The sequence below is a fragment of the Falco rusticolus genome, chromosome 3 (assembly GCF_015220075.1).
Source record: "Falco rusticolus isolate bFalRus1 chromosome 3, bFalRus1.pri, whole genome shotgun sequence".
In the NCBI taxonomy this organism is placed as follows: Eukaryota; Metazoa; Chordata; class Aves; order Falconiformes; family Falconidae; genus Falco; species Falco rusticolus.
The window spans coordinates 25,614,972-25,634,750 of NC_051189.1; the positions used below are offsets into that span (position 1 = coordinate 25,614,972).

The 19,779-nt window shown below is 38.0% G+C and overlaps 1 protein-coding gene across 3 annotated transcripts in view; it reads right to left on the minus strand.

Annotated features, from left to right (window-relative positions):
- The window catches only part of ZFPM2 (zinc finger protein, FOG family member 2), a 321,580-nt gene that overhangs the window by 110,021 nt on the left and 191,780 nt on the right, over positions 1 to 19,779 (minus strand). For all 3 annotated transcript variants that reach the window (XM_037381536.1, XM_037381537.1, XM_037381535.1), the window contains one exon: positions 4,921 to 5,032. In XM_037381536.1, the coding sequence (XP_037237433.1) occupies positions 4,921 to 5,032 (112 nt within the window). The remainder of the gene's footprint in view (positions 1 to 4,920; positions 5,033 to 19,779) is intronic.

Here is a 19,779-nt window from a genome sequence, read left to right on the forward strand (position 1 = left end):
TAGCCTTCTCCAAAGGAAAATGACAGTTCTCGGATCTCAGCCTCAGGCAACATCCCCCCTAGGCAGGGTTTTGTTATAGTTGCTCAGTGGGCACTGGCTGTGATTTCACTTATGGAGGGATGGAGGTTTTTTATGGCATTCAGTATCATGTGTCCACACCACCAAGGACAATTAACAACCATCCCATGGAATTACTTAGGAAGATGTCATGCAGTGCCTGTGCAACTGCACTGGGGCGAGGGCGTTGGTTTGTTCCCTCCTCCCGCATCCTCTCAGAAATAACGAAGGGCATAAACTACTCAGCGAGGCCAGGCAGAGGAGGAAATAACACCAGTAAATCACTAATGGAAATGCAAAACCAAACACCGCCTCATGCAAAATGAGATGATGGATGGCTTGAGAAGCGTGGGAGTCACTGCCGGTGGCCGGCTCCTTTTTGGCAGCTGTACCCAACCCCATCCCACCACCCCGTCCACCAGCACCCGTCCCTCTCCCTCCAAAGGGCAGCCCAAACAGCAGCCGTTTTCTGGTCTGGGGTTTGCAGCAGCAGACGTGCCCCGCAGCTGCCACCTGGCCAGGCAGCGTGCTCGGTGGTACGCAATGCAACCCAACCGGCCCAGACGAACGTTAAACATGTTGGTTTTCCTGCACAGAGTTATCCTGTGGTGCTCTGCAATCAATTACTGTTATACCACCATCATTAATAATTTTCTTAATGAAAATGATTCTGTTGATCTCCGTTGTATTTTAATTATCAGAGTTAAGCATAATTACACTGCAGCTCTGAGCTGGCATGTAGACTCCTTTAGGGCGCAATTTTGTTTTAACACACTGATAATGTAATTTTACATTGTGTCAGTTGTTTAGTTATTATCCAGTCGTACAATTCCGCTGTATTCCTGATAACAGATAATAACCTTAGCACCTCCTATATCCTGAAGTCATTTAAAAAGCAATATTGGAATTTCACAACTAGCTAACTTAATCGCCTTATGATTTTATAATTCCCACAGCTAAATATTTGTACAGACACCCTGTTTTAACAATGCCACTAAACATACGGTATCCATACATTTCATATAAATGGCTTAAATAATATCTAGAAAAATGTCTGCTAGATGAGCATGGTTTTCAGTCTGTGCAACTGTATTTTTTCACACCATTTCTATTCTATTTGGTCATAATTCATTTTTTAAAATCCTTTACAGTCCCACTGGAAGATGCACAGTTAATACCCCAGCCCCCTCCGAGGTTGTGGGGGCACTCCTACCTCCGGTCTTAAGAGATTTACCAGGTCTGGTGCACGTCAGCTACAAATGCTCCTCAAGTACACTACGTTGTGATGATCATACAATTCATGCATTAATACTCGCTGCCAAGGTATCTTGCCTGAATTACTGAAACTCTGTAGCTGTTTTTTGGAAAGAACATATTTGTAATTCTAGATAAGCTACAATTCCTAAAATCTGTCTCTAAAATTTCAGTCACTGTTTCTAAGACATCTCTTAAAATAATTGAATAGACTAGTTTTGAAACATGAGAGAAGTTTGACAAAAATATATATAAAAAAAGAAGTATGTATTTCAAATATAATTACAGTTGTAAAAGTTTCCTTTCAAGAAAATAAAATGGGATAAAGGCAGACACCATGAGTAGCCAGCTTGTATCAGGGCTTGCAGAAAGGGAAACTAATGAACTGTTTTTCCCTTTTCTAATTCATCCTAGTATTAGGGAAATGTAGTTATGAAAAATACAGACAGAAATAAGTATCCTACACTAAACAGAATTAATTTCAAATACTGAATAGTTATTTCATAGCTATGTACTCTGAATGTACTCTGATGTATGATTTTAAATAACCTATTTCTTAACCTAAAAATTTATATAGAATGTGAATTGTGATCCCACTGCAATAACTTAGCAATATAATGCTATAGATGTACATTGTATTTATAGACTACATACATTCGCACACACTTTTTGTGTTTACTTGCCTAGAGAAAAAAATTATGGAGAGTTGTTGAAGCAAATAGGGAGTCAGCTGGCCAGCTCAGATTTGCTTTCAATAGGAACTACATGCCAGACTCCCCTCCCTGTGATTATTCCATGTGCAATACGTGGATGACTACAGTGCCCACAGTCTCCAGTGAACTGGAAGTCAGGCTGACACTCCTATGCTCTCCTGAAAGATCTGGGGAAAAATCTGCTCTCAAAGGTATCACTGTAAAAACCTAAAAGGAAATACGGCATGTGCTTCTGATTCAGCAAATGATGGACTAGTAGCATATACTCCTAGCCAATTCTTAAACTTACTTTCCTCTTACTTTCCACTCATCTCATCTTGGGTATAGTCAGGAAAACAGCTCCCAGGTGACCAAATCGGCTACATGTACAATACCACACATTTGTTCAGCTAATTGCTTTCAGAAATAACAATGTATTGCTAAGCAAAGTAACAAAATTATACACATGCAACTACAACATAACATCGAATTACAACTACATGCCAGCTGACACCGTTTCATTAGAAATAATGGCACTATAGGAGACAGAAAGCTAACACAAATCAAGGCAATGTAATCTGGAATGATGAGATACAAATTGAAGGAAGAAACATTATTCTATTTATTTATTTTACCATCTTCTATTTGACATTGTTTTGTGATGCAAGCCAATTAATCTTTCTAGTACAAAAATCCCAGCAGAGCTCAAGGCAAGAGTAGGTGCTTGATGAACAACAGAGCAGCAAATTCAAAGCGCAAAGAGATGAACGGAATGCAGTGAAGGCAAAGCATATCTACAACTTATTTCCCACATTAGTTTAGTGGAGTAGCAGGGTTTTAACACGTATTTATAAATTAGGGCCCAAATTTATCTCCGACTTTAGTTATAATACGCATCTGTGGTAAGGATAACAGAATTCATGTTTAGCACTGTATGACTGTCTCACAATATTCTGTTAACCAAGTACTAAAATAGCCAGTATCGTCAGTGAAACAAAATCCAGCACGATTCAGTGAAAAGACTAACGTTTTGGGCTACTCAGATTGTACCGAACTGAAGAAAGTTTTTAGTATTTGAAAAAAATGATCGTATTTCAATTGATTCAATCAGACAGATAGCACTGAAACTGTCTAATGAATTAGTTGGTGTTTGTAAAGTACTTTGAAGATGAAAAGTCTTACTGGTATATATGTGCTAAGTATTATTATAATTACAGAAAGAATGTAATACTTGATAAGACGTCATCCTATGGGAATTTGCAGAAGCTATATTTTCGAGTGAAAGTAATTTCCCATTACATTAAAAAGTTCTTGCAGAAAAGTTTGCCTGTGAGTATTCAATACTATGAATAGCAGACTGCAGCTCTGAATTTACGGGAAAACCTTCACTACGTTACCCAGAGCACATCACTGTTCCTTCCACTTGGGCAGCAATCAGCAAGCTCCAAAGGAAGGGCAGCTCAACCCTTTTTAGATCTGAGCCCAGCTCTCTAGTACTGCAGGTGTTTCAGGTTGCAGAATGAATGTGTCGGCATTCTGTAATTATTATAGAAAGAATTTATAAGACCCTGGTGTGCAACTCATTTTTAACATGCAAATTCCCTGTTTTCAGCGTTTCAACTTTCAAAGGCTTGTGGCAGTTTAAAAGCAATCCTCTTATAAGTGTATAAATTGCAATGATTATAGGAACAAGTTGTAATTGTTTCTAGTAAGTTTTTAGGAGTCTTTGATGTTATGATTAGTGTTTTGTATGTTAATATATTGATATGGGTGCTTATTTGCCTGGATGCTTGTATGCTGAAATGGTCACTAGGTTGCCTCAGCAAACACATCTTTGATCTCAGTAGGTCTGTTTGGTTAGAAATAAAACCTAAAAGAAATTAAACAAGCACAGTGCATGTTCTGAAGTATTCACAAAGTGCTGAGACTGGCGATTGAAATACACGGAAGGAAAGTCATAGTTTTGCAACCTGATCTTCAGGGGGAATGCCAAAAACAGCTACACTAAATAAGTTTTCCTTATTCCATGTATTCAGGTGGTGGGTTTTTTGGGTTTTGTTTTTGGGCTTTTTTTGTTTATTTGTTTGGTTTTTTTAGCATACTGTAACGATACCATAACCACATTTACAAAGCTTTCACAGTGACAGACTGAACGAACAGCTTGTCCCTATGGACTGAACCAACAGCTCTTCGAGTTGGTTCAAGAGGCAAGGCAAAAGCCTTTGAATCTTGAACCAGAGTAGCTGTTAGATGTGGTAGGTTAGACAAAACATGTTTGGGGGGCCTCATAAGAACCCATACTGACTTAGGCAAATATGACAATTCACATAAGACAGAAATGATACACATTGCCACTAGCCAATACATTCCAGTGAAGCATCATCACATCATGCCACTACACAGAGACTGGAATGTCAGAGGTGACAACCCTGAAATTCAGTTCCAGTTATCTTCTGTTACCATGCTGACAAGGAGTCTTATCATAGTCCAATCAAGTTTGCATTCTTCTTACAAAAACAGATTTCAGGTAGTATACAATGTAACGTAACATGGAGAAATGCTATCCAGCATGCCCAATAAAATGTCAGAAAGAATTCACCTATTCAAAGTGTACAGATTTTGCTGATGTGTGCCAAGAGGCACTAACTCTCAGAGAGAAATAGATGGTATGTGTTATGTCAGCTACATCCTTCTGTGTTTATAAAGCATTTAGTACACTACAGACACCACGTTTTTATATCATTAAAAGGAAAAAATAAAAACCAAAACAAAACCCAAACATAGTAGGAAAATAGGAATGAAAACTATTTGACTTTAAGGGGAGACAAACTACATCATTTTCCTATTATGCAACAGGTATTTTTAATTTCAGTACCTTACACAAGAAAGTAGAGAAAAAAAATCAGCTTGTGTTTACCTTTGCTGTACACAATGCAGTTGTTTTTGTTGTCTTCTACTCCTTGCCAAGTCACATCCAGCAACCACTTGGGGCCAGCAGTCAGTACCATAGGGACTGAAGCCTTTGTCTTCTGTAGGAAGGATGATAACAAACAGATGCCGTTTGCTTGCCTTGATTAAGAACTTGAATAATAATAGTAATAATCATTTTATTTGCAAACAACAAAATCTCCAAACCCATAAGCCAAGGTCTTATTCCCCTGCCTCGGGATTTTTTTTTTTTTTTTAAGGAGATGCAAGCAGTAAGCTTTAGTTCTTTCATTGATTGAATGGTGAAACTATTATCAAGGATTTTTCTGAATGATATTGGATCAGATCTCCAAGATTAAGCAGATCTCTGGTGGCTGAGAATTATAAAGGGAATGCAGATGACTTTCACAGCAAAGAGCCAAGTGTTCAGAAGTGAACTTTAGACACATTGTACTTCATTATCAATGGGATCTCACTATTTCCTGAAACAGACAGGAAAGAATTTAAAGAATCAGTATCCATTTCAAAGATCTGTCCTGGGTAACATTTGTATTATCATAGGAAATTGTTGTGAATGGATAATGGATTTTTTTTTCCCTTTTGCTAAATGTTGATGTGTGATTTTACTATGTCTGAAATAATAATAATGCTAATGATTCACTGCACTTTGTCTCAGAAAAGACTATAAAAGAAGTTGTATTAATAAATTCAAAGGCACAACAGCAAAGCATGACATCCATTGCACCTGAAAGGGATGCAGGCAAGGAGATACACATTTAAGAAAACCATCTCTTGTATATATTTCAGGTGCTATATTTAGAGAATTTGGTATTTGAGGAGATAATATAGAGGCTTCAGATTTATTAACACTTAACTCCTTTTACTAATGAAATGGCAAAACCCCTGTGATTTTGTCAGTGTGTGGCACTGGGATGCCACTTTGACTTCTGTCCTGCACAGTTGTTTTTCTCTATATCAAGCATGAAACCACAAGAGAGAGTAAAAAGTTCAACAGTCACCATGTAACTATTTTTTTCCAGGAATATAATTCTCACCAAGTTGTTACAACCTTTTCTAAGAAGATTTAGTTATTTTTATATTTCACCTATGATTCTCTAGTTGGCTCCAGCTACATTCTATTGTAATATTCTGTATGGTTAAGAGAGTTAAAAAAAAATAAGATGTGGAAAATCATATATTTACATGGACATTCTATATCCATTGGCCACATTTATTATCTGTTACTGTTCTTGAAATGTAGTGAAGTATATTAAGAATTAACAAAGAACACATTACATTCCCCAAATATACACAATAACATTTAGTGAAAATAAGACACTAAAAATATTTTAGTTCTATAAGATTAAATGCATAATCTTACATAAGATATATTTGACATAATTTTTATATAACAATATTTTAATGATAGAATGTGTTCAGTGTCACAGTTCTTCACATTGCTTTTTTATCTGTTTATTCTCTAATACTGTTTTATCAAATATAGTCTTCCTTGCTTAATTTGCATTTTATATTTTGCATTTTTCATATAAATCTTTATGCATAAGTCACACTTCTTCTATATGTACTCCATGACATTATTCATCTTCCAGAAGTGTTGGAAAAAAAACAGATAAAATTGAGGAATGAGATTAGCAAAAAGGAATGCATCAGCTAGCAACAATATACCTACCTAGTGTAAAAATACTGCAACCAGAGACATGCTGTGTCTTAATTCCTAATAATACTTTTTCTATGGGAAGTTGAAAAAAGTGTGTTTGCTTGTATAAAGTATTACAAGAGTCAACCCAACTACATGCATTTGAAATCTGAATTTAAATTCTGATTTCTAATTGGCTAGTAAACAAAACATTATTTTGTAAAAATTTGTTTATGTTCATATATAAATTACCAAGAGGCTTGGTATTATCAACTATGAAATCAGTGCAAAGTATTTACACATGGACTGCACAGAAAATGATGCAAATGAGGCATGAACTGAAAAAGATATTAAAGAGATCAGATGAAAGGTAATCAAATTATCATTTCTACCTTCTATTATAGAAAAGTGTGGACTTTACTGTTGTTTCCACCAAACCAGAGCTAAGGCTATTATGGAAACAAGGAAGAGTGGCTATTCTTCACACAGCTGACAACCATACCCATATTAAATACAAGCTTTAGCAACCATAACTGCATAGCCATGATGAACAGGAGGTCCAGGACATGTTCCTTCCACATGCTGCATTTCTCCAACTGCCATTTCAGTCAAGACTTTATACGTTTTTTGTGTTTTTATGTCCTCTTAATCTCTGGTAATCCCAAATACAATCAAAAGGCAGTGCCATATTAATCAGGTAGTGGACACTTCCAAGTTCACTGTAAATGTTTAAGACATTCAACTGAGTCTTAGTTTTAAGTTGGAGGACAAGCTAAAAAACAAAACAAAACAAAATTATTTCTTTTAAGTGTGGAAGGGATCATCTATTTAATTTTCAAAAGGTCTTATTACCATTTTTGGTTTTCTTCCTCCCAAACATCCAACATTTCACTGTGCCCCATCTGTAAGGGTACTAATTGCCGTAAGGTGGTATTAAGAAGCCTCAAATACCATCAGGATCTTTATGCGCTGGGCAATAGCTTATTATCTACATAGACAGGACAAATTATATGTCCTGGGAAAGGATTATACTTAACCACATACTGCTGAGGAAGACATGTGATGCAGAGATACTGTTTGACTTTCTCATGGAGATTAATTTCTCCTTGATTAAGTGGTAGGCTTAGTCCCAGGCCACCGCCCCTGTAGCTTCTAGACAACAGGAGCCCATGTAGGTGCCTTATCCCTTCTGAGGTGAAGCAGCAGCAGCAGGTAGACTGAGCACCAGCAGTCAGGACGTGAGTCTGCTTTGCCATCCCCAGTTTTACAGGGCTTTTTTTTGAGCTTTAAAAACTACATGATCACTATGTTAGCTTCCAGGTCGGTTTGGCAATAAAACTTGTAATCAGTTCAGCAGCTGTGAGTGGTCTCTAGGCACTAGAGATAGGCTGGAGGAGGAACTGGGTTTCGTCTCACAGCTCTGCTAGGCCAGAAAAGCTGGTGGACTCCTCAAAAGAATTTCCCATTCTCCCATAGCTCTGCACAGATATGTAAATAAACTTCTTTTAATATGAAAGCAAAACTTCACAAGGCCCTGGCTGCTTGTAAAGCTTGGCAGCTCCACTAAGGGAGACAGGCAATGGCTTCTCTTTGAAGTACCTCACAGGCACATTGTGTGAGCTGTAAGATGAGTCAGGACCACCGCAGCAGTTCTTGGGGTCTGGCATCCTGTGAGGTTTACATGTTCATAGGAGGTGTTCACCACTGACAATGGCTTGCTCTTGTTGTGCCTTATTACATAGTAAGAATTGAAGCAAGCCTGCTGATTCAGGAAAGGCCATTTCCCTAAAATGGTTAAAATGAAAAGACCCCAGTCCAAGATAACAAGAAGCTATGGTTAAATCAGTCATGCCTTTATCACCTCAAGATTAGACTACTGCAATGCACTATACCTGAGGCTACATTTTAAATCCATTTGAAAGCTGAAGCTGGTGCAGAATGCGGCAACCTGCTTGTAAAGCAGGATATCGTGCTTTGAGCGCATTACACCAGTGCTTTTTAATCTTCACTAAGTGTCTGTGGGATTTAAGGCACTGGTTACAACCTGTGAAGCCTGGAACCTGTCTGTTTGAGATACCTAATTGAGACCTGCCAGGTCCTTTGCCCCAACCGTACAACCACAACTGAGATCCACCGAGGAACATGAAAAAGGGCTTTCTTGGCTTGACATAGAAGAAATTCTTGGAAGGGCAATATGTTCTTCATGACAGCTCTTTAACTTTGGGATACCATCCCAAGAAGTGAAGTATGTTCATGCTCTGACTCCCAGAGTACTATGAAAATCATTCCGTAATTCCTAAGATGCATTTGACATCCTGTAACATTTAGTCAGTCACTCCCAAAATAATGGTGGTGCTGGGAGGTGTTAGCCACTTTATACTGCGTGGCTTTTTACACTGCTATCAGGAATATCTCTAGCTTAAGAGAGGTACCTTTCTACAAAAAAAACTTTCTTGCCACAGGAGCAACAATATTACAGTTGCTTCAAAAACCAAACAAAATTTTATTTCTCCCTCCAAAAGAACTGCTACAAATTACTCAGAAGCTTACAAAACATTCTGCCTACTGCCTAAGTATAATCATAGGGATCTGCTAACATGAGTGTCCATAAGATGGGGCCATACAAAAGTAACCTCACATTCTGGAAACGAGGGCACATCATAGAACCAAAGTATTGTTCACTACACTAGATAAGTGTGTATTCTACTCTTGAGTAAGTTTTACCTGAAAATGCAATATTTGCTAATGTCTTCATGCCACAACTAGACAAATTTGACAAGGATAAACAGGGTCAAAACTGTGATCTCTCAGGGAACAATTAGAATCAGCTAATGAGGATAAAAGAGGTCAGGCAGGCATCCACTTTTCACTAACCTTTGAAGCAACTGGACAAACAAGGGAGGTAACCCTCAATAAATGTTTATATTCAGTCAAGAGGTTAATGGAGATAAAAATAGCCATCACAGCAGGCCGAAAATAGTTTTGCACTCTTGCTAAAAGGAATCAGTGCTGACAAGTAAAGTGAGATGGGCTCTTGCCTGCAAAGATTTCTAACATATGATGTGTGTGGCCTGGCAGAAACTTGAGGAAACCCCCACACTGAAGAGAAGTACAGTATGAGCAAGTTGTTTGAAATCTATGAAATTCTGATGTCAAATGCCTCATTATTGCTAGCTGTTTCCTAAGGAGCCGTGCCAGAGCAAGAAATAGGTACTGAACTGATGTTCAGCAAGTCACTGTGACATGACCATCCTGGCCCAGGCACCATGTTCCAGTGTTCAACATTATCTAAGGAGATATACCGTTCATTGAAAAATCACTACATTTCTCTCTTTAACTTTTTTTATTTCTTTATTCAGTACAGGGCTCTAAAATGACAAAATTGCTTCCTTAAAGTACTCTCAACAAAACAGAGAAAAGTTACTGGAGACTTAAGATACACAAGGGCTTTGCTTCCAATTGTATTTTGGTTCCCACAAACAGATTTTCTTACTAAATCTTCCAAAGAGCCTGAGTTCCCATGAAAGATACAGGAGATTACCAAAATGTCTTCACGCAATTGAAGAAAGTTCTCATGCCCCACTGTGCGGTGTTACTTTATATAGCCAATTAAAAACAGGACTGTATTGGGAGAAAAGCTGTAAATATACCTCAGGTGCCTTCAGATATGAGTCTGGGACAGTAAAACACCAGTTAATACACCAACAGAGGTTTCTACTTTGAAATTCAATTTAAATTCAATTTCAGCATCACAGGGTTGACGTACTTGCTGACATTCTGAAACTGCAGAACATCTGCTCTCGAGAGGATAAGCTCACCTTTGGTGGTCACCACACTCAATACAGCAAAACTTTATAAGCTCATCAAATTAGTTCAATTGGGAAGGTCTCCTAAGGGCTCATTCTGGACTGGGCAATAACAGAGATTTGCATAAGTCTCAAACTACCCCTAATTAATATTTGTTTTAAGATGTTTTTGACTAAGAAGGAGAGTCATAACTCTATCACCCCATGCTTACATTGACTGTCTCAACGTATTTATCATATAACTGATTACAAATTCATCAGTCCCTAAGACAGGCCCACCCAAACAGAGCAGACACAGACCCCCATCTTGTCAAATTGCGTGCAATCAGCTGGACCGTCTTTCAGTTTTGTGGCTTCCCTGAAAACTCTTATCTTTTTCAAAGGATTCAGTCTTGCAAAAATATTTATATCAAGGGCTTCTCTGGAAACCCTGCCAGTCAAAGGCTATGGCAGCACTTCACAGTACCACAGCTTTCTTTGTAAGACATGCGCAGGCAACTCTTCTCCACTCACACGAGGCTGGAGGTGTCAAGGTTTTTGGTGCTGTGGTTCCATGCTGATGACAAACACCACCAAATAAAACAAAGACATGGCAGTCTCCAGCCTATAAACACCTATTCTGGAACTGTACAATTGCACCAGGATTTCAGTTTTCACAGCCCCCGCTATGTCATTCGGTGAGATCTTGAAGCTTAAACTAAACACAAGAGAACTTTTGCAATCCTTAGTCCTTGTAGTTGGAAACCAATATATTTTGAAAAACTGATACAAATGTAATAGATGCAGTTAATTTCACCTAAATCTGCAGACAGCCTGGGATAACTGTTAGTTACTCCTTTACAACTTTATGGAACCCAGTGTTTGAGAGGAGTGTTCAAGTACCATCCATCAGATGCCTGTCTTATGGCGAGATGAAGAGAGTACAAGAACCTGTTTACCTGCAGAGATGTAACTGGTGTGCCTGCACGCTAACTGGCAGAAAGAAGATAGACAAATTGCTGCTTGCGATGGCCCATGAAACTAGTGATGGAGGAAAGATGGAGGGGCCTTCCCAGTATCTTGGACAAGGTGGGAGGAAAAAGTCCTCATGTCTCTTTGGCCCAGGGCTCTAGATTCTCATTATGTAGCGCTAGTGGTTAACATGGCAGTACGGACTGGCTGGCTGCGAAACACCTTGCGTCATTCCTAGTTTACATGCATTACATCTAGCTATTTATTTTGGGATTCCACTTACATGAAGAGAGTCTCTTCGGGGGTGGGTTATTTTTTTTTCAGGTGATGGTAGAAGAAAAAGAATTGTTAACATTTCAAGAGGCCAAACCAAAGCCTTTAAATGTTTCAAGAATAATAATAAAAAAAGGGTTGGGGAGGTGGGGGTGGGGCTGCCAGAAAACAAAAAAAGAAAAAAGAAAGAAGAAAAAAATGCACACACAGATGGAATCCCAAAAGACAGCTGGGATTCCCTGCAACTGAGAAACCCTGCTGTTTACCCCAAGAGATCATCACTTGTCAAGTGACAAAACTGAACATACATTTCACCATATATCCACAAACCTAAAGCAGACCAAAGAAAATATTCAAACAAAAAAAAATACACCCTAGGTCTGTTAATATTTTCCAACACTTGTCATGACTCCAATATGATTCAAAATTTTTTATGAGTAACAAATATGCCTCCTGATGAATGTCCCTAATGCAAATTAAATGTATGTTAAACGTTGAGGTAATTTCATGTTAGCTAGCTAGAATGCATTTTTTTCAAATCTATAAAATAAACATAAATCAAATCTCACTGTAATTTAGGTACAAAATTATGGCTGTCAAAGGCAACTTTAGCTTGTTTTATTTAATCCAGGGTACACTTGGAACCCATCTTCAAAATCTTCCCCAGAACCACGAAGGTTTTAAATAATTGATCTAGATACCAGAGCGCTTAGTCCTAGCTGAGGTTCCTGGTGATTCCTACTGGCTGCTCGCCATGTGGTCCTGGAGGAGGTGACCACCAACTAGTAGGAACAGGAATGGAAAAGCTGTAAACTGGACCTCTGAATACTCAATGAGCTTCCCCTGCCCACAGCACCCTACGCTGATGGGCTTTCTACTCCCATTCTTCCTCCTATAAAGTATTCTCACCTGGCTTCACTCCACAGCTGCTCCTCCTTTGCCCTGTCCCCTCATCTTTCTCTTCCATTTTGTATACACCTAACTAACGATGTCTGGATAACTCCTCCCCTTCCCAAAGAGCATGGGATGGACAGCAGCTGCCACTCTCTTCACTTAACATTCACATTACATTTCTCCTATTACTCTCTATCCTGTTCTTTTATTTCTTTCATTCTTTGGGATAGCAGTGTATGTATATACATACCCACACAGAGACACACGCTGTGTTTACACAATGACCAGCACACCAAGAAACTGCATTCTTACTTGGTGCTGTGATTAGTGTAAATATGATTACGATATTCTGAAACCTGACAACGCTAAGTGAATCATCCCTGTTGTGGTGAGCTGATACCTGCAGGTACCATGCCCAGCATCATTGTGCCTTAGCGCTCCGGTATTTGCCATGGGTGTTGAACCTTTCCGCTTTACTGTAAAGTTGAATAGTTTGGATAATACTATTTCAGAGATGACATGCACCTGTACTGATGAAATCACACTGTATATAACTTATCTTTAGACAAGATATAACGCAGTGCTGCTTGCACACTTTCACACTGAATTACCAGTTCATTTTTCCTACCGGGTTAACCTCCCTGTTGAACATTATTGTCTACTCTGAGAATTAAGTCTGTCTTTCTACTAATGAGACCACGTTGGTATTTACCAGCAAGTCTTTTCCAAATGCAGTTGCTTGAATGTAATGCCTTCCACTTTTGCTAAACGGTTTTAATGTTAAATATGAATACTCTGCTCAGTAGAGCTTAGCTGCAATTCAGTTTATGCTGGATGAGTTGAGGGACTAAACTCTGGGATAAACCATCAATCCCTGTTAATCATCTGCCATTTCCTTTCTTTGCATGAAGATCATTTGGGCCATCGGTAGTTAATGTGACAACAGATATTCCAAATGATCATGGGGACAATTACAGAGGTTTTTCTAGAAGACTTGACAGCATTCATATGGTGTATGGGTTAATTCTGCCTGGTCCCACTGTCCAGCTATTTACACTGAAAGAATGATTACTGTTATCTACAGCTTAGTTATGGTGTGGTACTGAATAAGTTCTGTTTTGCAGTAATTTTGGGGCTTTTTTCTCCGTTGTACTTCTTTTAATCCTGGAATGAATGGCTTAAACAATCATTTCCAGAAGTCCAAATTTCATGTATTTTATGTACTTAAATTTATCTAAAGAATCAATTAAAAACACAAAATAAAAAGGCACATGCATAAAGCCTTCTATAAACATTCCAATACACAGAACTATAGATTAGCTAGTAGTTACAGATTCTGCTCATAGTATTTTATTATTATTACTTCACCTGGAACTGCAAACACAGGTTGTGTGTATTTCTTTAGAAAAGTGAATATTTTTGTCATGAAGGGTGGGTAACAAAAAGTCATGTTTTAGAAGCAGTAAAAGTACTTTTTATCTTCTTTTTTTTCCCCAGAACCAAAAAGGTAGAAAATAAAAAGTTCTTTGTATATGCTTGTCCAATATTTTAGCTGTATATTCCAGTGCAGCTCTTTTAAGATTGTATTTCCAATTAATATTGTGAGGCCTTTTTGAAATACATAATTAATACAAAGGTATTATAGTCAATGGTGTAGGTATTACAATGTCATTCTCCTGATGATGCATGACATAATACTTGAACTTCAGTGGTGCACATGCTGAATGCACTCAAAATATTATATATAAACTCCTACCTAACTCATTTGAAATAGAATCCCGTAACAGAAAAAAAAATCTGTGCTTACCTTCCCAATTTTTTAACATCTATAGGCATGTTTTAGGCGTTGCCTTTACCAACAAGAAACACAGTACCTAAAAGTAACAGTATAAATCCAATAAACAATCCTCTGCCCGAGTTTTATATTTGTTAAGACAGCATAATCATTTAAGGTAGAAGTTTAACACATGCTTTAACAACCAGAAGTCTACATGTATGACTTTGATTAATTATTTATAGCTCAGTTAAAACACCCCAGTTTATCTCCTTTTAAGATTATCCTTGACATATTTAGAAATCCTAATGCAGATTTTATGGCCCACACCTATCCCTGATGGTGCTAATGGACTAGACATAATGAATCATTCTAATTTGGATGAAAGGACCACACAACATTGTGGCAGTCCTTTAGAGAATTAAGGCTCAATTCTGATCTTCCAGACTTATGAATGCGTTTTTGGGATTAGGCCACATATCTGTACATCTGTTGAGTCTCAAGGGGTGTATACTCAGCTAAGTATTCTGACCTTCCAATGTACTGTATCAAATGTGTGGCCTTGGGATATGAAAGGATTTGATTACAACTGTATTTTAACACTGATTTAATATATAATTATGGGGTAAAACCTAATTCCTCCTTACATCTTCATGTAGAAAATTCCATCACTATTAAGCAGACGCCAGGATATTTTTCACCCAGTGAGTATGATAGTAAATGGAAGAAACTGAAACATCAACCCAGGATAATGTAAAATCAAGGACAATCTTCTTAGGGATGGCTTTAAAATCAGCTTCTTGTGTCCGTAAAAAACAAGTTTAAATTATTTCCTGTGAGTGTGCTGCTAGTTGGTACACTGTTGCATTATGCATGATTCTTGACTGCTTATGTAAAAAAAAACCTGGAACAAGCTTTCATTAGTGATTTTCAATGTTACTCTATGCTTTCCTGTCTACAAGTAATGAAGAATTAACTTTACATATGTATATGTATAATATTGATGGAAATGCTTGTAAATAATTGGATTTTTTGGTTATTCTCTGTTCACTTATCAGTATAATTTCTATTTTCTAGTCTATCTTCTCAAATATTATACTTGAAAAAACCCACAAAATATTAAAATAGATTAGATAACGAAGGTAGTTCAGCATAAATTAACATATGACTATGCAGTAATGTAGGGTTTTTAATCTTTCTTCCATGCCATCAAATTTTGTACACATTTTTAAATAAGTAACAATAGTATTAAGTAACTGATTAATATGAGGATTTCAGAGAAAATACATTTCAAAATTCTGCGCTTTTTCATCAATATGATCTTTCACAGCTCAGAATCATGGATTAATGGTGCTTTCATTTTCTCTATCATTTCAGAAGGCTTGGACCAAGAAGATGAACTGAGCAGAGCAGCACCTTTACCTCACAAACAGTTACTTTCTTCCTTCCACTGAAAGATATGTTAGGCATAACCAGGTCATTTTTTCCCATTTTTGCCTTAAAAGCCTGAGGATTTTTTTTTTCTGGTCTCACATAAAAATGAAAATGAAGCTCCCTAAAATGCCCAATGGCAGATTAAAAGGGTCCTCATTTTTGTAGCTTGTATGACGTAGTTGTGTAACACATTTAAATTGCTTCAGTGTACTGATTATATGCAGCATGACGAAAAACTGCAACTACGCAAGTTTCCATGAAAAAAAGAAGTTTTCAAAGAATGGGTGAAGGTCCTTCACTGGGACTGGAGATAAAGATGGAGAGTCCAGCAGCGGGACTGGTGAGTACGGGGCTCTGGTTCCAGTAAGACTCAACAAACAGCTCAGATCAGAATCTAAAGTGCAGGAAAACAGCCTGTACCTTCGAGATTAGCTTTCTCGCACTATTCCTGAGTTAAGCCAGTACAAACATCATCATGAATGCATAATTATGATTACGCACTACACTATGCATAATAGATCTTAAAATATGGAAACAAAGAAGTAGTGTAGGAAAGCTGTTTACAGGCTTTTGGTTTTGAACACAATGAAGCTGGGTGTAAGGGTAAAAGACTTTCTGTAAGTAAAAACAGTTCCAAGAAAACTCATTTTACTTGGGAAATTCATTCAGATACTTAAGAAACATTTACACATAAAAGAAGGGCTAAAATGGTAATAGGGACCTGCTGCTAAGTTTGTAACTTGAAAATAACAATGAATGAAGCCCAAACCTCTCCCATTTTTACATATTTTAGGGAACTTAAAAGAGCTTCACTTGGAATAAGTGATAGTAGACAAAGAAGCTCGAAGCTTGGCAAATTTATTTAAAGGATCTTTTTCTCAGAAAGGATTATTATTTTTTTTTAAATTCTTTGCAGCAAGAATTTTACTATGAACCTATGTCCATTTCTGGGACTGATGGATGTACACACACTGGTATCCTGAGTTTAGATGATGGTATTGATAAAAGAGTGATGCAGCTTGCTTAAAGGGAGTTGATAGATTCATTCACTTTCACATGTAGAAACAAAACAGTGTGAAAATGATGAATGGAATAACTGGGTAGGTCTACGACTACAGAATATTCATGTCAAACTCTTGCCAGTCACCAGTCTACTGATTAAGTCAGTTCAAGACAGCAGTGCTGCAGCTCCATGTTCTCTAATGGAACCCCTCAGGAGCTGTAAAGCATCTGTTTGGGATCACAAGTGCAAGGAGAGGTCCTCAAGTGGAAAATATTGCACCTAGGTCACAGGACTGAGGTTAATTATTTTTTTCTTTCTATGAAATGAAAACTCAGAGTGGTAATAAAAATCACACTAGGTACCACCACACTGTGGACTGAATTTAACTGATTAGAAAACTATTGTACTGTTGGCTCAGACCAAATTTCCAAATAATCATTTTTTAATTCCAAAAAGTAATTTTTCCTTGAAGGCCTTTCCTGGTTCAAAGAAAATCAAATCAAACCCCCTCGACTTCCAATAAAATTTTCAAATTAATTTTCAGATACCTGAGAAAAAAAAAAAAAAAAGCCAGCTTCCAAATGTCTCTAGTTCTTCAATATCCCAGTGAAGTCAATAAAAGGAAAAGAAAGCCCCTCTGCAGTGCATGTGTTATGAAGCCAAGAAAGCAACCTAACATGACGAACAGCATCAGCGGTATGAAAAAACAAGAGCTCTAAAAGTGCAAAAGCTGTAGAAATCAGCAGAATCAGAGAAGTCCAGGTTATCAAACTACAGAAGTCAGTAAAACTTTACACCAGAATTTCTCTTCCTCTTGTCACAGCAATCGGCATTAAAATGCTACAGTACCCCATCCACCCCGTCTAGATGGTTTCAAACAACTACCACATATCACTCAGTACTAATTGGCAGCAGCTGTTCCAGGCAGGCTTGAAACTGGCATCCCAATGGAGCAGGGTTTTTTCCCTGATCCCAGGAGACACGGGCCTCCAGGTGAAGTGTGAGGCCACTGCCAGTGTGGAGCATCAGTTTTGCATGGCAGCCACACTGGCTTGAGGGTCACCGCCACCTCTGCCCACCCAGCACCCTGCTACGGTGGTCACAAGCCTTCTCAGCTTGTAAGGAGAGGGAATGAGTAACTGTTTGATTCTCCCAGGCTCAGATCCTATTTGCACGCTGGAGGGAGGTGGCCACGTCTGCAGAGCCCGTGAGCCTCTGACAACTCCTGCTAATTCCAAGGGAAGCAGTTGGGTGATGAACACTTGAAAATCTGCCTCTTTGCTCCTCCGCCATGGAGCTGACCTTTGATCAAACTTTCTGTTGCTAAGCTGTGGATGGCGAACGAGTGAAAACGAGCTGTGACACCAAACAAAAGAAGCTGTACTCAAATCCAGCACTGGCTGCAGCACAGCTTTATGGCCCAAATCAGCTACTGGAAGGACAACAGGGATGCTCAAGACTGAGCACTCCAGCTGCATGCAGTGCAGACGACACCAGCCTCTGCTCCTTGAAAGTTCAAGTGAAACTTGATTTACGGCCACACCTTGGGCGGCGGGCAAGCGCGGGGAAAGCAGAGAGAGATCTGGACAAAGAGTGATGGGAGGCTGGGGCGGGGGGCGGCAGGTTCCCTTCGTGTTATAAAAATGCATCTTATTCTGTTTTTAATCAACTAACCTTATCCAGCAATCAAGGCAGATATATAATAAGCTGAGCTACTCTGTAAATCTAAACATTCCCCACAAATAGAAAAGATACAGCCTGAGCTCTCTGATTGTTACTACGGCAACTATCTAAAATGAAAATCTTGTTAACCCTTTGCATGCTGTAGCCACCCATGCACCAGTGTTAGCTGACTCCCGCGCACTTATCTCTCCTTTTTCCCCCTCAAGAAATTCATAATTGTATTGCTTCACAGTAGTTATGCTCTGGTTATCCTATTTGAGACTGAAAGAACTGCGATAGGTGGTAGTTTTGTATATACAGCTGAGTTTTGTTACTTGCTCATTACTGGGATTATAGTTCAAAAAACAACTAATAAAACACAAAAGAAAATCCCTAGATTACTCCACAAGGCCTGGGATTTTGATTAAAAGCTTGACAACAGGAATCAGATGCTTTCTAGTAAACCACACTACTGCTTTTTTTTATTTTAGTTATTAAATGGTTTGACTGTAAATAGCACATTTGTCAGAAGAATTATTTCCCTGTAGTGCATTAGAAGCAGGCTACTTTTAAAATGCTTTTTAAAAGATTCCATTTCTTAAGTACTCCACAGAAGACTGCCAGAGATTTTAACAAAACAATATATTAATCACAGTGCTTTGAAAATTAATGGACAGGTATTTGACTTGAAATCTCTCTTAAATGCAAGAAAATTCAGACAAATGAAAAAAACTGACTTTCTAACTTCTGTGAGAGTAGCAGGTGATTTTACAATCAAATTCATACTTACATCCACCTGAATGTTCAAGACAACTTCATTATAGCATCTATGTGGCAGTGTCATGACAAAGTGAAATTCTCTGCAGTTATAAAGTCTTCCATAGTTCATTGCTGAAAAAAATTGCAGCCATGGAAGTTTTTCTGTATTTAAAGTGAAGGAAGCAGGACGCAGGACATGGCCATGGACATCAACTCTATTGATTCTTTTACTTTGTGCCTACCATGTAATTAATACAGACCCTGCAGTACTAGAGAGAATTGGACTCTTTATGGCATTCCAGAGTATGTCATTTAAGATAAATATGCACAACATCAATTATTACTGAAAGAAATACTCAACTGGTGGTTTATGGCATTCACTTCAGTCAATTCCACACAAGTAAAGTTAAAAAGTAATTACTGGGACAGCTTTGCGGAACTGATTAACATACATGTAACCTGAACAAGTTAATAAATAAAATACTTTTCTTTATAATAGCAAAATTTACGTATAACTGAGCTCATACAACTTGAAGTGACTGAAATTTAGTGTGTAAATTATCTGAAGATCTTCTTGAAATAGTGTCCATGTTAAATTGAAGGTTATCAGACTTCCAGTACATTAGCTTAAAGAT